The sequence below is a fragment of the Dermochelys coriacea genome, chromosome 16, assembly GCF_009764565.3.
Source record: "Dermochelys coriacea isolate rDerCor1 chromosome 16, rDerCor1.pri.v4, whole genome shotgun sequence".
Lineage (NCBI taxonomy): Eukaryota > Metazoa > Chordata > Testudines > Dermochelyidae > Dermochelys > Dermochelys coriacea.
In genome coordinates this window covers 26,230,555-26,244,165 of record NC_050083.1, presented here as the reverse complement: position 1 = coordinate 26,244,165, position 13,611 = coordinate 26,230,555, and the positions used below count along the sequence as shown (strand labels likewise).

Sequence of the window (13,611 nt, the reverse complement as noted above, 5' to 3'; positions counted from 1 at the left end):
TATATCTTTTTTGAGATGGGTCAACCACATCTGCATGCAGTATTCAAGATGTGGGCATACCATGGATTTATATAGAGGCAATATGATATTTTCTGTCTTACTATCTATCCCTTTCTTAATCATTCGCAACATTCTGTTTGCCTTTTTGACTGCCACTGCACATTGAGTGGATATTTTCAGAGAACTATGCACAATGACTCCAAGATCTCTTACTGGAGTGGTAACAGCTAATTTAGACACCATCATTTTATATGGATAGTTGGGATTATGTTTTTCCAGTGTGCATTACTTTGCATTTATCAACATTGAATTTCATTTGCCATTTTGTTGTCCAGTCACCCAGTTTTGTGAGCTCTTTTGTAGCTCTTCGCAGTTTGCCTGGCACTTAACTATCTTGAGTAGTTTTATATCATCTGCAAATTTTGCCACCTCACTGTTTACCCCTTTTTCCAGATCATTTATGAATATGTTTAATTGGACTGGTCCCAGTACAGACCCCTGGGGGACACCACTGTTTACCTCTCTCCATTCTGAAAACTGACCATTTGTTCCTACCCTTTTGTTTCCTATCTTTTAACCAGATACCAGTCCATGAGAGGACCTTTCCTCTTATCCCATGACAGCTTAGTTTGTTTAAGAGTGTTTGGTGAGGGACCCTTTCAAAGGCTTTCTGAAAATCTAAGTACACTATATTCACTGAATCGTCCTTGTCCACATGCTTGTTGACCCCCTCAAAGAATTCTAGTAGATTGCCGAGGCATGATTTCCCTCTACAAAAACCATGTTGACTCTTCCCCAACAAAGTATGTTCATCTATGTGTCTGACAGTTTTTTGTTCTTTAGTAGAGTTTCAACCAGTTTGTCTGGTACTGAAGTCAGGCTTACCGGCCTATAATTGCGGGGGTCACTTCTGGACCCCTTTTTAAAAATTGGCATCGCATTAGCTATCCTCCAGTCATTTGGTACAGAAGCTGATTTAAATGATAGGTTACAGACTACAGTTAGCAGTTCTGCAATTTCACATTTGAGTTCCTTCAGAACTGTTGGGTGAATATCATCTGGTCCTGGTGACTTATTACTGTTTAGTTTATCAAGTTGTTGCAAAACCTCCTCTAATGACACCTCAGTCTGGGACAGTTTCTCAGATTTGTCACCTAAAAAGAATGGCTCAGGTTTGGGAATCTCCCTAACATCCTCAGCCGTGAAGACCAATGCAAATAATTCATATAGTTTCTCAGCATTGGCCTTATCATCCTTAGTGCTCCTTTAGCATCTCGATCGTCCAGTTGCCCCACTGGTTGTTTAGCAGGCTTCCTGCTTCTGATACAGAAATTATTCCAAAAAGAGGAATTTGCTTTCTTCTTTGTGTGCATTATTCAATCACTGTTGGTTCCATGTGACTATACGGTACTGAAACACTGGATTTTGATCTGGTTGTGGAGCTCTTCTAGTCAATGACGATATGGAAGGATAAACTAATTCAGATTCTCCTTTTGTCTTCTCACTGCTACTTTGTGCAACATTGGTATTGTGCTCTGTACTATGAGCTAAGTATTTTTCAAAATCAGCATGCTTCTGTTGACCTGCATCTGGAAAGGTTTGTAAAGCTGTTCATGACAAATTTTGTTTATATCATTCCACAAGAATGTGTGAATAGTGCCACTTAATGTCTTGAAATGCACTTTTAAAAATGTGACATTAACTATATAGGGCCAGATTCTCAGCTGGCGTAAAGGGTGTAGTTAGCTCATGGACTTAATTTGTGGGTGTGAGGACTCATTATTATTTAAGGTGTTCTCCCTTAATATATTTGCTGTGTTATGTTTTTTTTTACCAACAGCAGATATATATTGTCTGATATCATATAATTTTTCAGCATCTTATTGAACAGTTTAATCTTTGCTCAAAACACACGGAATGGCTGGTTTTCTTATAAAGAAATTATGTAATGTAGCACAGAAATTCAGAGCTGGATCTATTGTAATTATAGTCTGAAATTGCTTCCCTCCCTTCCCCAATAGTCAGTCTCCATATCTTTAGTATTTATTTATCCTTTGGTGTTACCAACAAAGAACACATTTTAAATGAAATATCTGTCTTGTTTAAGGCACTGAAACTGAAAACCATTGTGAGAGGAGATGCCCTAACTAGTTCAGCAACCACAAGCCTCTATAAAAAGGAGGTGAGTGGACATTTATACATGATGATGTGCAAAGTTGCTCAAAATCTTGGCATTCCAGGGCCTATTGTGTATGGGACTACACTCAAAATCTTATAATGCATATATGTAATTTTATTCAATAACAGAAGAGAAAACCTTAACATTGATCCATGTATCAGTGCAAATATGAAAATGGCTCTGCAGCAAGGCCCAGTAAATGGATGGGTATGGAAACTATCTCTGAACTTAAAGCTGGTTTTAGCAGTCCCACTGTTGTTTGAGTGGAGTAGTAAATGAAAATGCCAGTTGTTTTTCGTGTACGTTTATGTGATACTTGTAACTTTTGCTTCATGCACATAAAATTAAATTGCATTGTTGTTCCTAATAAAGGGCCAGATTTTTTCTGGCCATAGTGTGGGTGTGCAGGAGTGGAATGTGCAAGGAGCACCTCTGTGCACTTTTCCTGCACCTGCAAGATGGGACCTTTTCCCATAGGGGATATTCAGTGCTCCAGTTTCACAAATGTAGCTTATATTTTTTAACCTCCCAAACTAACTGAAAGAGAATTTTTGCCTCCCCCAGCAAACAGACCAAAGTCTGATATTTTTAACTCCAAAAGTGCAGCTCTGGGCATTCTGTCCTGCCCAAGATGTCCAGGTGTTACTTTTCAGCCATTGTACTTGAAATTTCCTGTTGATAAACTTTGTATTTCCTAGTGTATTTACCGTACACTGTTTGTCGTTTCACAGCCGTGGGAGTCCCAATGTTTCTGCAGTAATTTTCCTCATGAAGTTGTTTGTGCGGATTCTTGGGGCCAGTCCTTGCTAGTTTCTACAGATGTTGGTGTCCTGCTAATAGATGGTTAGTGGATGATCCAGCATTTGTCTACAGGTCAATATTTATGTTCCTGACAGATTCAATCAGTGGTGCCTATGAGGATGTTAGCAGCTCTTCACTACTTAAGATAGTTAAAAGTCCACATCTATTACTATATATCCTTACTATCAGGACTTTTATAACTTAACTGCAAAAATTTGCTCTGCGCTAAAACTAGGCAAATCAGATCATCTTGGGGGCACTGTTTTAATGCAGACTTCTGAATATTTTATTGGTTTCAGATGCTGTTTTTTTCACTATCTGAGAGGACTTTTTATTAAGCCAAATTCAAGCTCAAGGGTTGTCCATGCAGCCTGCTTCTACTTCACAGTCCTTGATGCTTCCACTGAGCCTGAGGCCGAAGGTGGCTGTGTACCATTTATGTTCTCATCCAAGCCTGTTTCCTCCCTAGCACTGATTTTATGACTCTAATGCCTCTTCCCCAGAATGCCATATTTGGCAGTCATGATATTGGGGTAGTTGGTTCTCAGTAATTCTTCTCAAACTTCCCAAAAACTGTTCCTTTTAGGCTCTGTTCTTGCTATTTGATTCACATCAGTGGTAACTCCTCCTAAGAAAAACAACAAGGAGTCCAATGGCACCTTAAAGACTAACAGATTTATTTGGGCATAAGATTTCATGGGTAAAAAAATCCTCTTCTTCAGATGCATGCACCCACGAAAGCTTATGCCTAAATAAATCTTTTGGTCTTTAAGGTGCTACCGGACTTGTTGTTGTTGTTGTTGTGGATACATACTAACACGGCTACTCCCTGATCCTTCTAAGAAGGAACTACTATCTTTGGTACTGTATATAAAGTGACAGTATGCCAGATGCCTCATTTTCACAGAAAAAAAACACACGTTTTTGTTACAAGAAACAAGATGCTTTAAAATCACTTGTCAGCAAATTGTAGTGTCAAAAATGTGTTCTAATTGGGGGTCATGTTTCCTTTCCAGATGGCCAGTCATCAGTGCAAGTATTTGATAAAACTCTCCAGGTGAAACAGATGCATGTGCTGGAAGCTTTGGACCTTTTGATTACCAGAGCAGACAAAGGTAGGATTCTTTACCTCTTGGTTCCAATATGAATGTGGCTGGCACACTATTACTTTACTCGTAGCTCAGAATTTATGCACTTGCCCTTTCAGAATGCTATTTCATTTTGTCAGTAATTCTCTTTTAAAGAGTTTTTTCCATTTTTACTGTATTTATTCCCGAGTCTCTCACCTTCAACTGCCTTCTTGCATTCCTACCCAGATGAATTTCTTTGACTATTTCTGATCCAGTGGTATGTGAACAAGTTTACTAGTCAGTACTGGTGGAAGACAATGTCCCAATAACTGAAGTTATGAGACACTGGCACTGCACTTGCACATCACTTTGTTCCCACTTATCATTGGAGCTTCCAGCAGTATGAATATGCAATACCAGGTCTATCGTACAGCAGAAGCTGCTTTTCCTTTGATGGGGAAATCCTCTTAGTCTTAAGTAATTCCTGCTTGTTGCTGGTATTGTAACTTTTTGGGCCAAATCCTGCTTACCGTATTCACGCAAGTAATCCTACTGACTTTAATGAGCAGGAGTCCCCACCCTAGTTTACAGGCCTGAAGACTTATTAGAATTGCCCTCCATTACAATTGCAATGGTCAGGAAACAAGTGAACTCAGGAGTTGGAATGTCTCAGTTTCTGTAGTTCTAATATCTGCCAAACTGCAAAGTTAAAATATTTTCTATAGAATTAAATAAATATTAAAGTGGGAACAACTTCTTGGCAGTAGCTTATCTACAACTCATTTTGATTAAACTCGGCTCCATTATGAAATTTATACATTTACTTAGGTTCTGTCAATTATCAGAAGAAAGCTCATAGTAACAGTGACTTTTAATCTCGTGACAAAATTCTTACCATGCTTTTCACTCCAAAATTTATAATAAATAAATATTAAGCGGATTTGATATAGACAGTGGAGAATGTTTCATACTACAAGTGATTCTTTGATTGTATTATACTATACCCTAATGAAAGAAATGTAAAGTTACCAACAAAGACTACAGTTCAAAGACGTAAGAGAGTCACAGTTGCCTGTTTAATATTGCATTTCCATATTGTGAAAGTACATAGAGAGGTGCAACACCAGCTAGGACTTAACAGAGGTAAATCTCTAGTAATGCTGTGTCATATACATTTAGGAATATTAGAGGCATATCCCTTTTAATTAATTTTGAATGTTAATCTTACTTTGATATAACTTTAGGACATCATAAATTGACCTAGATTTTATTCCAGGTTGCCCTGGTCTCTGTTATTGTGGACTTTTATTTCGATTAGCATTCTGCTCTGTTGAAAAAAGAGTCCTTGAGGACAAGAAGAAATCTTTATTTTTAAATTTATAGGTAGCTGTTGTCTTTGTTGCCATGAAATTGACACACGCATCTTCCTATTAAAGTAGCAGTACAGAAAAGTCTACTCCACACTAGCCAACATTTGAAAAAATGTTAGTTTCTAGAGGATAGTTAATAGGGTGGGTATGATGGGAAGAAGAGTGGTAGAGAGTGTGGTTATTGGGGCTAGAGAAAGTTTTTGGTTAGTTTTGTGGCATCGGTTAGTTGAATTTGGTGGTAGTGTGATGGCTGCATAGTATGAGATGCGTAAGTAAAAGAATAAGCTGAGGAGTGAGAGAGCCATCAGGATGGCAATAATGATTATGAGTACTTGTGGCACCTTAGAGACTAACAAATTTATTAGAGCATAAGCTTTCGTGAAAGCTGTAGCTCACGAAAGCTTATGCTCTAATAAATTTGTTAGTCTCTAAGGTACCACAAGTACTCCTTTTCTTTTTGCAAATACAGACTAACACGGCTGCTACTCTGAAATAATGATTGTGTTCGATGGTTAATTCTAGTAGGATTAGTCATTTTGGTATGAATCCTGTTAATAGAGGTAGGCCTCCTAGTGATATAAGAGTAAGTATTATCAGGGTGCTTAGGTTTGGAAGTTTTGTTCATGATGTTATGACGGATATTTTGTTGTTTCTAGAGGTTTAATTATTAGCAATGTTGTTGAGGTGGTTATAATGTATGGGTAGAATGTGAGTAATATAAGTTTAGTGAGGATTGTGGTTATTCATCCTAGGTGGGCAATGGAGGAAAATGCTATGATTTTTCGTAATTGGGTTTGGTTTAATCCGCCTCATCCGCCAACTAGGGTGGATGTTAGCCCTAGTGTTTAACAGGAGGGGTGTGCGTAGGGATTGGGCAGTTATTACTAGTAGGGATAATGGGACTAGTTTTTGTATTAAGAAGTATTTGGTGGCAGCCTCAATTGCTCATGGATGGTGTTGCTGGGCAATTAGTGAAACGATGGCTAATCATCAATTTCTAGTCCAGTTCATGCTAGAATTCAGTGGTTGCTGGAGATTGTAGGTAGGTGTCCTATAGTTAGGCTTGAAGTAATAATTATGCTTGCTTGTGGATTCACTAGTAGGGAAAGGATTTTAACCAGCATTTTCGGGCTATGAGCCCAAGAGCTTAGTTAGCTGATTTTATTAGGATATGATGTAACAGAAGTATGGGGAGTTTTGATCTCTGTAGTATAGGTTTGAATCCTATTTTCCTAAGGAAACGAGAGGATTTTAGGCTCTATTATTCACCCTAGCAAGGTGATCCTTTAATTTCAGGCACGTGTTCTATGGTATGGGTGGTAGTCCTCAGAAACAGGGGTTCTCAATCTTTTTCTTTCTGAGGGCCCCCTAGAACATGTTATAAAAACTTCACAGCCTACCTGTGCCACAATAACTGGTTTTCTGCATATAAAAGCCTGGACCGGCATTAGGGGGTAGCAAGCAGGACAACTGCCTGGGACCCCATGCCACAGGGGCCCCTGTGAAGCTACATTGCTCAGGCTTCAGCTTCAGCCCCAGGTGGCAGGGCACTGGCTTTCTACCCTGGGCTCCAGAGAATCTAATGCTGGCCTGCTTGGCGGCCCCCCTGAAATCTGCTTTCAGCCCCCCAGGGGGCCCCGGACCCCTGATTGAGCACCACTGCTGAGAAGGCAATTGCTATTGCTTGGTGCTTGGGTGACTGGGAAGAAGTTTTTTCATAGGAGGTGCATTTTCTTATGGGGTGTATCGAAATCATGGGTGTGAGGCTCGGATTCATAGGAATTCTGCTAAAAGCAGTATGACTTTTGATGTTAATGAGAGGGAGAATAATTAAGGTGTGTTAAGGGAGGCTGGGTTGAGGAATAGGATAGCAGTAAGGGTATTTATTATTAGGATGTTGTCTTATTCTGCTAGAAAGAATAGGGTAAATGGACCGGCGGCATACTCAATATTGTATCCTGATACTAATTCAGATTCTCCTTCAGTGAGGTCATATGGTGCTCGATTAGCTTCTGCTCGTGTGGAGGTGTTTCATGTTGTTAGTGGTCAGGAAGAGAAGATAAGGTATATTGGTTGTTGTGTGGTTATAATGTTTGTATATTAAATGCTCCTGAAAATAGGATTAGAGAAAGTAGGATAATTCCGAGGGTTACTTTGTATGAGATGGTTTGGGCTACTGCTCTTCTGGCTACTGTTAGGGCATATATGAAGTTTGAGGCCCACTCTGATCAGAGGATGGAGTAGACTATGAAGCTGGAGGAGGAAATTAGGAATGGGAGGCCTAAATTAAGACCGGCTAGTGGGAAAGGTAGTGGTAGTGGGAGTCAAATTGATAGGGCTAGTAAAAGGGCTAGGATTGGGGCTAGGGTGAATAGTGCAAAGGATGATCTTAATGGATAGATTGGCTCTTTAATAGTTTTATGCCATCTGCTACTGGTTGTAGTAGTCCATATGGGCCTACGATGTTAGGGTCTTTACGTAGTTGTATATATCCTAGAATTTTTCATTCAATTAGGGTGAAGAAAACTACAGCGATTGGGATTATATATACGAGTGGGGATTTTAAACTAGAGAGTAGCATTTTCATAGTTGGAGAGGGGCGTTGAATCACTAAGTAAAAGGTGGGCCTTTTGCACTGATCCCTGGCTCTGCCACCCCAACTTGGCCCTCTTTGGGGGGCTTGGTTATTTGTCCTTATTATTAAAGTTGATTTCACTAATATAAGGGAAGGCTTGTTTTGATAGATAGGCCTTGCCTTTTTGGTCCTTTTGTACTAGAAAAGGCTCAGTTATAGATAGAAACTGACCTGGATTACTCTGGTCTGAATTCAGATCATGTAGGACTGTTGATCGTTGAACAAATGAACCCTTGATGTCCTGAACCAACACTGAGGTCATAAACCCCATCGTCGATAGGGACTCTAGGAGGGGATTGCGCTGTTATCCCTGGAGTAGCTTGGTTCGGTGATCAAATATATTGGCTCATTTTGCCATAGGCACTTTGAGTTGTAGGTCTAGGTATAGAAATATGTTCTTTTATCAGAGGTTTTGTTTTACTCCGAGGTCGTCCAACCAAAAATAGGAATCAAATACTAATCGGTTAGAAGTCCGGAGAGGGGGTGTTAGTAATAGTTGATCTGTATTTGAAGTTCCACATGGTCTTATGATGTTGTTCTCGCTTTCGCACGAGATAAATTTCACTAATTATTTGTAAGAGATAGGTAGAACCTTGTTTGGCTATTCATTTTAATCTTTATTTAAAAGACAAGTGATTATGCTATCTTTGCACAGTTAGGATGCCGCGACCATTTAACAATGTCATTGGGCAGGCATTACCCCCAATACTTATTATTGCTGGGGGCTATGTTTTTGGTGAACAGTTGGGCTCTTTATTTACCTAGTTCCAGGATCCTTATGCTGCAAAGCATGGCTTGTCTTCTGAAACATAGAGCCTTCTTTCCCTACCTCATCTTCTCTGACCTTGGCCTGTCCACCCCTTTTCCTTCTATTGCCCAAAACATCCAGTGGCCCTGTGAGTCTTCCCTCAGTTTGTCTGTCTTGTCTTGTTTGGAATTATCCACTCTCCAAACAGTCCACTGCGGACAAGTAGCAGGAAGTAGCTTCTCCCAGCTACAATAGCTTCTTTAGCATACTTATAGACTGGTCAAAGTACAGTTGTTAAGGTTAATGTGTCTCCATTGTCCCTGGTCTGGAAGAGATGTATTTTAAAGCTTTGTCAGCAGTGGTGGAGACACATAAACGTGGAATTAGTTGATAAAACAGTTTTCATAAGCACAATTTCACAAGATCATCCAGAATTCATAAATTATACAGACAGTTTCCCCAAATCATCAGCGTAGTCTCAATTGTTTTCGCCAGTCTTGACTGAAAATTGCCAGTGATGGAGAATCCAGTACAACCCTTTGTAAATGTTTCCATTGATGAATTACTTTTGCAGTTTTAAAAAAAAAAAGGCACCTCATTTACAGTCTGCCTAGTTTCAATTTACAGCCATTGGATCATGTTTCTTTGCTAGACTGAACAGCCCATTATTAAATATTTGTTCCCCAGGTAGGTGTTTATAGACTATGATCAACTTATTCCTTAACTTTCTCTTCGTTAACTAAATAGATTGAGCTCCTTGAGTCTTTTACTGTAAGGCAGGGTTTCTAATTGTTTAAATAATTCTCATGACTCTTCTCTGAATCATCTCTAATTTATCATCCTTTTTAAATTGTGGACACCAAACTGGACAAAGTATTCCAGCAGTGGTTGCACCAATGCAAAATATAGAGGTAAAATAACTTTTCTACTTCTACTTGAGATTGCTTTGTTCATATACTCTTTTGGCCAAAGCCAGCACCTCCTGATCCTCCACCCCCACCCAGCACCACTTGGGGGTCATCTAGCACTCTTTTTTCCAATATCTGGAGTGCAATAACTATGGACAAGTGGGTGCTGAATGTCATCCACTCTGGCATTATGATAGAGTTTACATCCCTACCTTCTCCAAAATCCCTCTCCCCATCCTACTTCAGGGGCTCCTCTCACAAGAATTTTCTCAAACAAGAGGTGAACTACTTATTGAAGTGAGGAGTGATAGAACATGCCCCCCTTCAGTACGAAGGGACAGGGTTTTTCTCAACTTACTTCCTTGTATCCAAAAAGAAGGGCGGATGGAGACCAATCCTCAACCTCTACCAACTCAACCACTTCATTTGCAAACTCAGATTTCACATGGTCAAACTGGTATCTATAATCCCATCTTGAGAAAAGGGCATGTGGTTTACAGCTCTCAACATGAATGATGCCTACTTCCACTTTCATCCCGCTCCTAGACACTTCCTCAGAGTCATGGTGGGGTCTGACCATTTTCAGTATAGGGTGTTTCCTTTTGGAATAGCAACTGACCCCAGAGTCTTAACCAAGATATTCTTGGTAGTATCAGCTCATGGTCTCATTGTCTTTCCCTACCTCGATGACTTGCTTTTTGTCACCAAGTCCCAGTAGGACACCTACGCATCAACTTTGGTGATGCTACTCCTCCTGTCCTCACTGGAAGTCAGCATAAATGCTGAAAAATCTGTTCTCAGCCCCACACAATCTCTGGACTTCAGTGGGGCCATCTTGAATTCTTATCACCACAAGAACATACCTGGCCAAAGACCGGTTCCAAACCATGAACAATACCATAATTCAGATCACAAACTATCCTTGAGTCATCTTTGTCGCCTTTGTCCAGCTTGTCCTTGTCCGTCCCTCCGTGAACGCAAGTCGATGCCACACCATTCTATTTTGTTGTGAGCACATTCTTTCCATTTCTGGCCAAAGAGTTTTGTCATTGGATCGGCCCAGTGCGTTTTTGGTCTGCCCAGCGATTGCTTGTGGTCTCTGGGGATCCATTCATTGATGCGGATTGTCCACCTATTGTCTTGCCTGCGGACTACATGACCCACCCATCTTCACTTTGCATCATACATCGCCTGCGCTGCATCGGTCATCTCTGTACACCTTCTGATCTCCTCATTCGGTATATGATCACGGAGCGAAATCTTACACATTCGCCTTTGCATTGCTCTCTGGGTGACAGTGAAATTTTCTTCCTCAGCTTTCATTGTTGACCAGCTTTCTGCTCCATATATCATTGCTGGCAGAACAGTGGAATTAAACGGTTCTTTCCTTTTCTTCATGGGCAGTTCATCATCTATTTTAGACGTCTTTATTTTGTTGAAACTTGTCCACCCTGCCTTTCATCTCCTACTGCATTCCCCTTCAAATGAGGGGGTTATCTCTGCTCAGCCGCTGACCTAGGTAAATATATTTGTCAACTGCCTCGATTTCTTTCCCTTGAGTACCGGTCATGATATGTCTGTCTCTCTCCTGTGTCATGTGGCCTCATGCACCTATGACACCCCATTCCCATGACTTCACCTCTCCAAACCACCATCCCATGAACCTCGTGGTAACAGTTCCGTCAAGGTGGTGTCTTCCCTGCTATGGTGGACAAATCCTTATCAGGTATGAGTGGGCATCTCCTTTCTCCCGTCCTCTCCTGACAGGACCATTATTACAGACCCATCCCCATTAGGTTGGGAAGCCCACGTGAACAGCCACAGCACAAGGTACCTGGACATCTGTTACCAAAATCATGGAGCAGGTCCTCAAAGAATCAATCCTGAAGCACTTAGAGGAGAGGAAAGTGATCAGGAACAGTCAGCATGGATTCACCAAGGGAAGGTCATGCCTGACTAATCTAATCGCCTTTTATGATGAGATTACTGGTTCTGTGGATGAAGGGAAAGCAGTGGATGTATTGTTTCTTGACTTTAGCAAAGCTTTTGACACTGTCTCCCACAGCATTCTTGTCAGCAAGTTAAGGAAGTATGGGCTGGATGAATGCACTATAAGGTGGGTAGAAAGCTGGCTAGATTGTCGGGCTCAACGGGTAGTGATCAATGGCTCCATGTCTAGTTGGCAGCCGGTGTCAAGTGGAGTGCCCCAGGGGTCGGTCCTGGGGCCCGTTTTGTTCAATATCTTCATAAATGATCTGGAGGATGGTGTGGATTGCACTCTCAGCAAATTTGCGGATGATACTAAACTGGGAGGAGTGGTAGATACGCTGGAGGGGAGGGATAGGATACAGAAGGACCTAGACAAATTGGAAGATTGGGCCAAAAGAAATCTAATGAGGTTCAATAAGGATAAATGCAGGGTCCTGCACTTAGGATGGAAGAATCCAATGCACCGCTACAGACTAGGGACCGAATGGCTCGGCAGCAGTTCTGCGGAAAAGGACCTAGGGGTGACAGTGGACGAGAAGCTGGATATGAGTCAGCAGTGTGCCCTTGTTGCAAAGAAGGCCAATGGCATTTTGGGTTGTATAAGTAGGGGCATAGCGAGCAGATCGAGGGACGTGATCGTTCCCCTCTATTCGACACTGGTGAGGCCTCATCTGGAGTACTGTGTCCAGTTTTGGGCCCCACACTACAGGAAGGATGTGGATAAATTGGAAAGAGTACAACGAAGGGCAACGAAAATGATTAGGGGTCTAGAGCACATGACTTATGAGGAGAGGCTGAGGGAGCTGGGATTGTTTAGTCTGCAGAAGAGAAGAATGAGGGGGGATTTGATAGCTGCTTTCAACTACCTGAAAGGGGGTTTCAAAGAGGATGGCTCTAGACTGTTCTCAATGGTAGCAGATGACAGAACGAGGAGTAATGGTCTCAAGTTGCAATGGGGGAGGTTTAGATTGGATATTAGGAAAAAGTTTTTCACTAAGAGGGTGGTGAAACACTGGAATGCGTTACCTAGGGAGGTGGTAGAATCTCCTTCCTTAGAGGTTTTTAAGGTCAGGCTTGACAAAGCCCTGGCTGGGATGATTTAACTGGGACTTGGTCCTGCTTTGAGCAGGGGGTTGGACTAGATGACCTTCTGGGGTCCCTTCCAACCCTGATATTCTATGATTCTATGATTCTATGATCTTGAGAGTCCAGGATCCACATCAATATCCTGCAGTTGTGAGCAGTCTGGAAAACCTGTGAGTCCTTTCTTCCACACTCGCTGTGTTCTTATAATATCAGACAATGTTACGACTATCTTCTACATCAACAAGCAGGGAGAAGCAAGATCAGTCTCCCCGTGTGCAGAATCAGTCAGTCTCTGGAACTGGTATATCACCAATCGAATCACACTATTGACAGTATACCTTCTGGGGAAGCAAAATGTGATTGCAGACTTCCTCCCCAGGCATTTTGCAGTCGACAACAAGTGGGAGCTCCAAGACTTAGTATTGCACAATATTTTCACTCTGTGCAGAACCCCAGCCAGAGATATGTTCATCTCTCAAGCAAACAGGTAATACACCACATTTTGCTCCAGAGGAGCCCCAGGTCACCTCTCCCAGGGCGACACTCTGCTTCTTCCTTGGCTGGACCAGTTCAGCTATGCCTTCCCTCCACTATCACTCCTGCCGTGAGTTCTATGCAAAATCTGGCAGGATATAGTACAGGTCATCCTGATCACCCCCTTCTGGCCAAGACAGTTTTGATTTCCCAACATCCTACACGTCATCCCAATCTCTGATTATCCTCCCAACGTTTCCCAAGTTCCTGACCCAGTGGAATGGCAAGATGAAAGCACCCTGATCTACATCCTCCACCTCAGGGCTTGTATTTGGATGGGCATCATCCTTG

General features: G+C 41.6%; 1 protein-coding gene across 12 annotated transcripts in view; it reads left to right on the top strand.

Moving 5' to 3' along the window:
* The window catches only part of GARNL3 (GTPase activating Rap/RanGAP domain like 3), a 209,786-nt gene that overhangs the window by 129,339 nt on the left and 66,836 nt on the right, over positions 1–13,611 (top strand). For all 12 annotated transcript variants that reach the window (XM_043498770.1, XM_038374925.2, XM_038374927.2 and 9 more), the window contains 3 exons: positions 2,108–2,182; positions 2,911–3,022; positions 3,997–4,095. In XM_043498770.1, the coding sequence (XP_043354705.1) occupies positions 2,108–2,182; positions 2,911–3,022; positions 3,997–4,095 (286 nt within the window). The remainder of the gene's footprint in view (positions 1–2,107; positions 2,183–2,910; positions 3,023–3,996; positions 4,096–13,611) is intronic.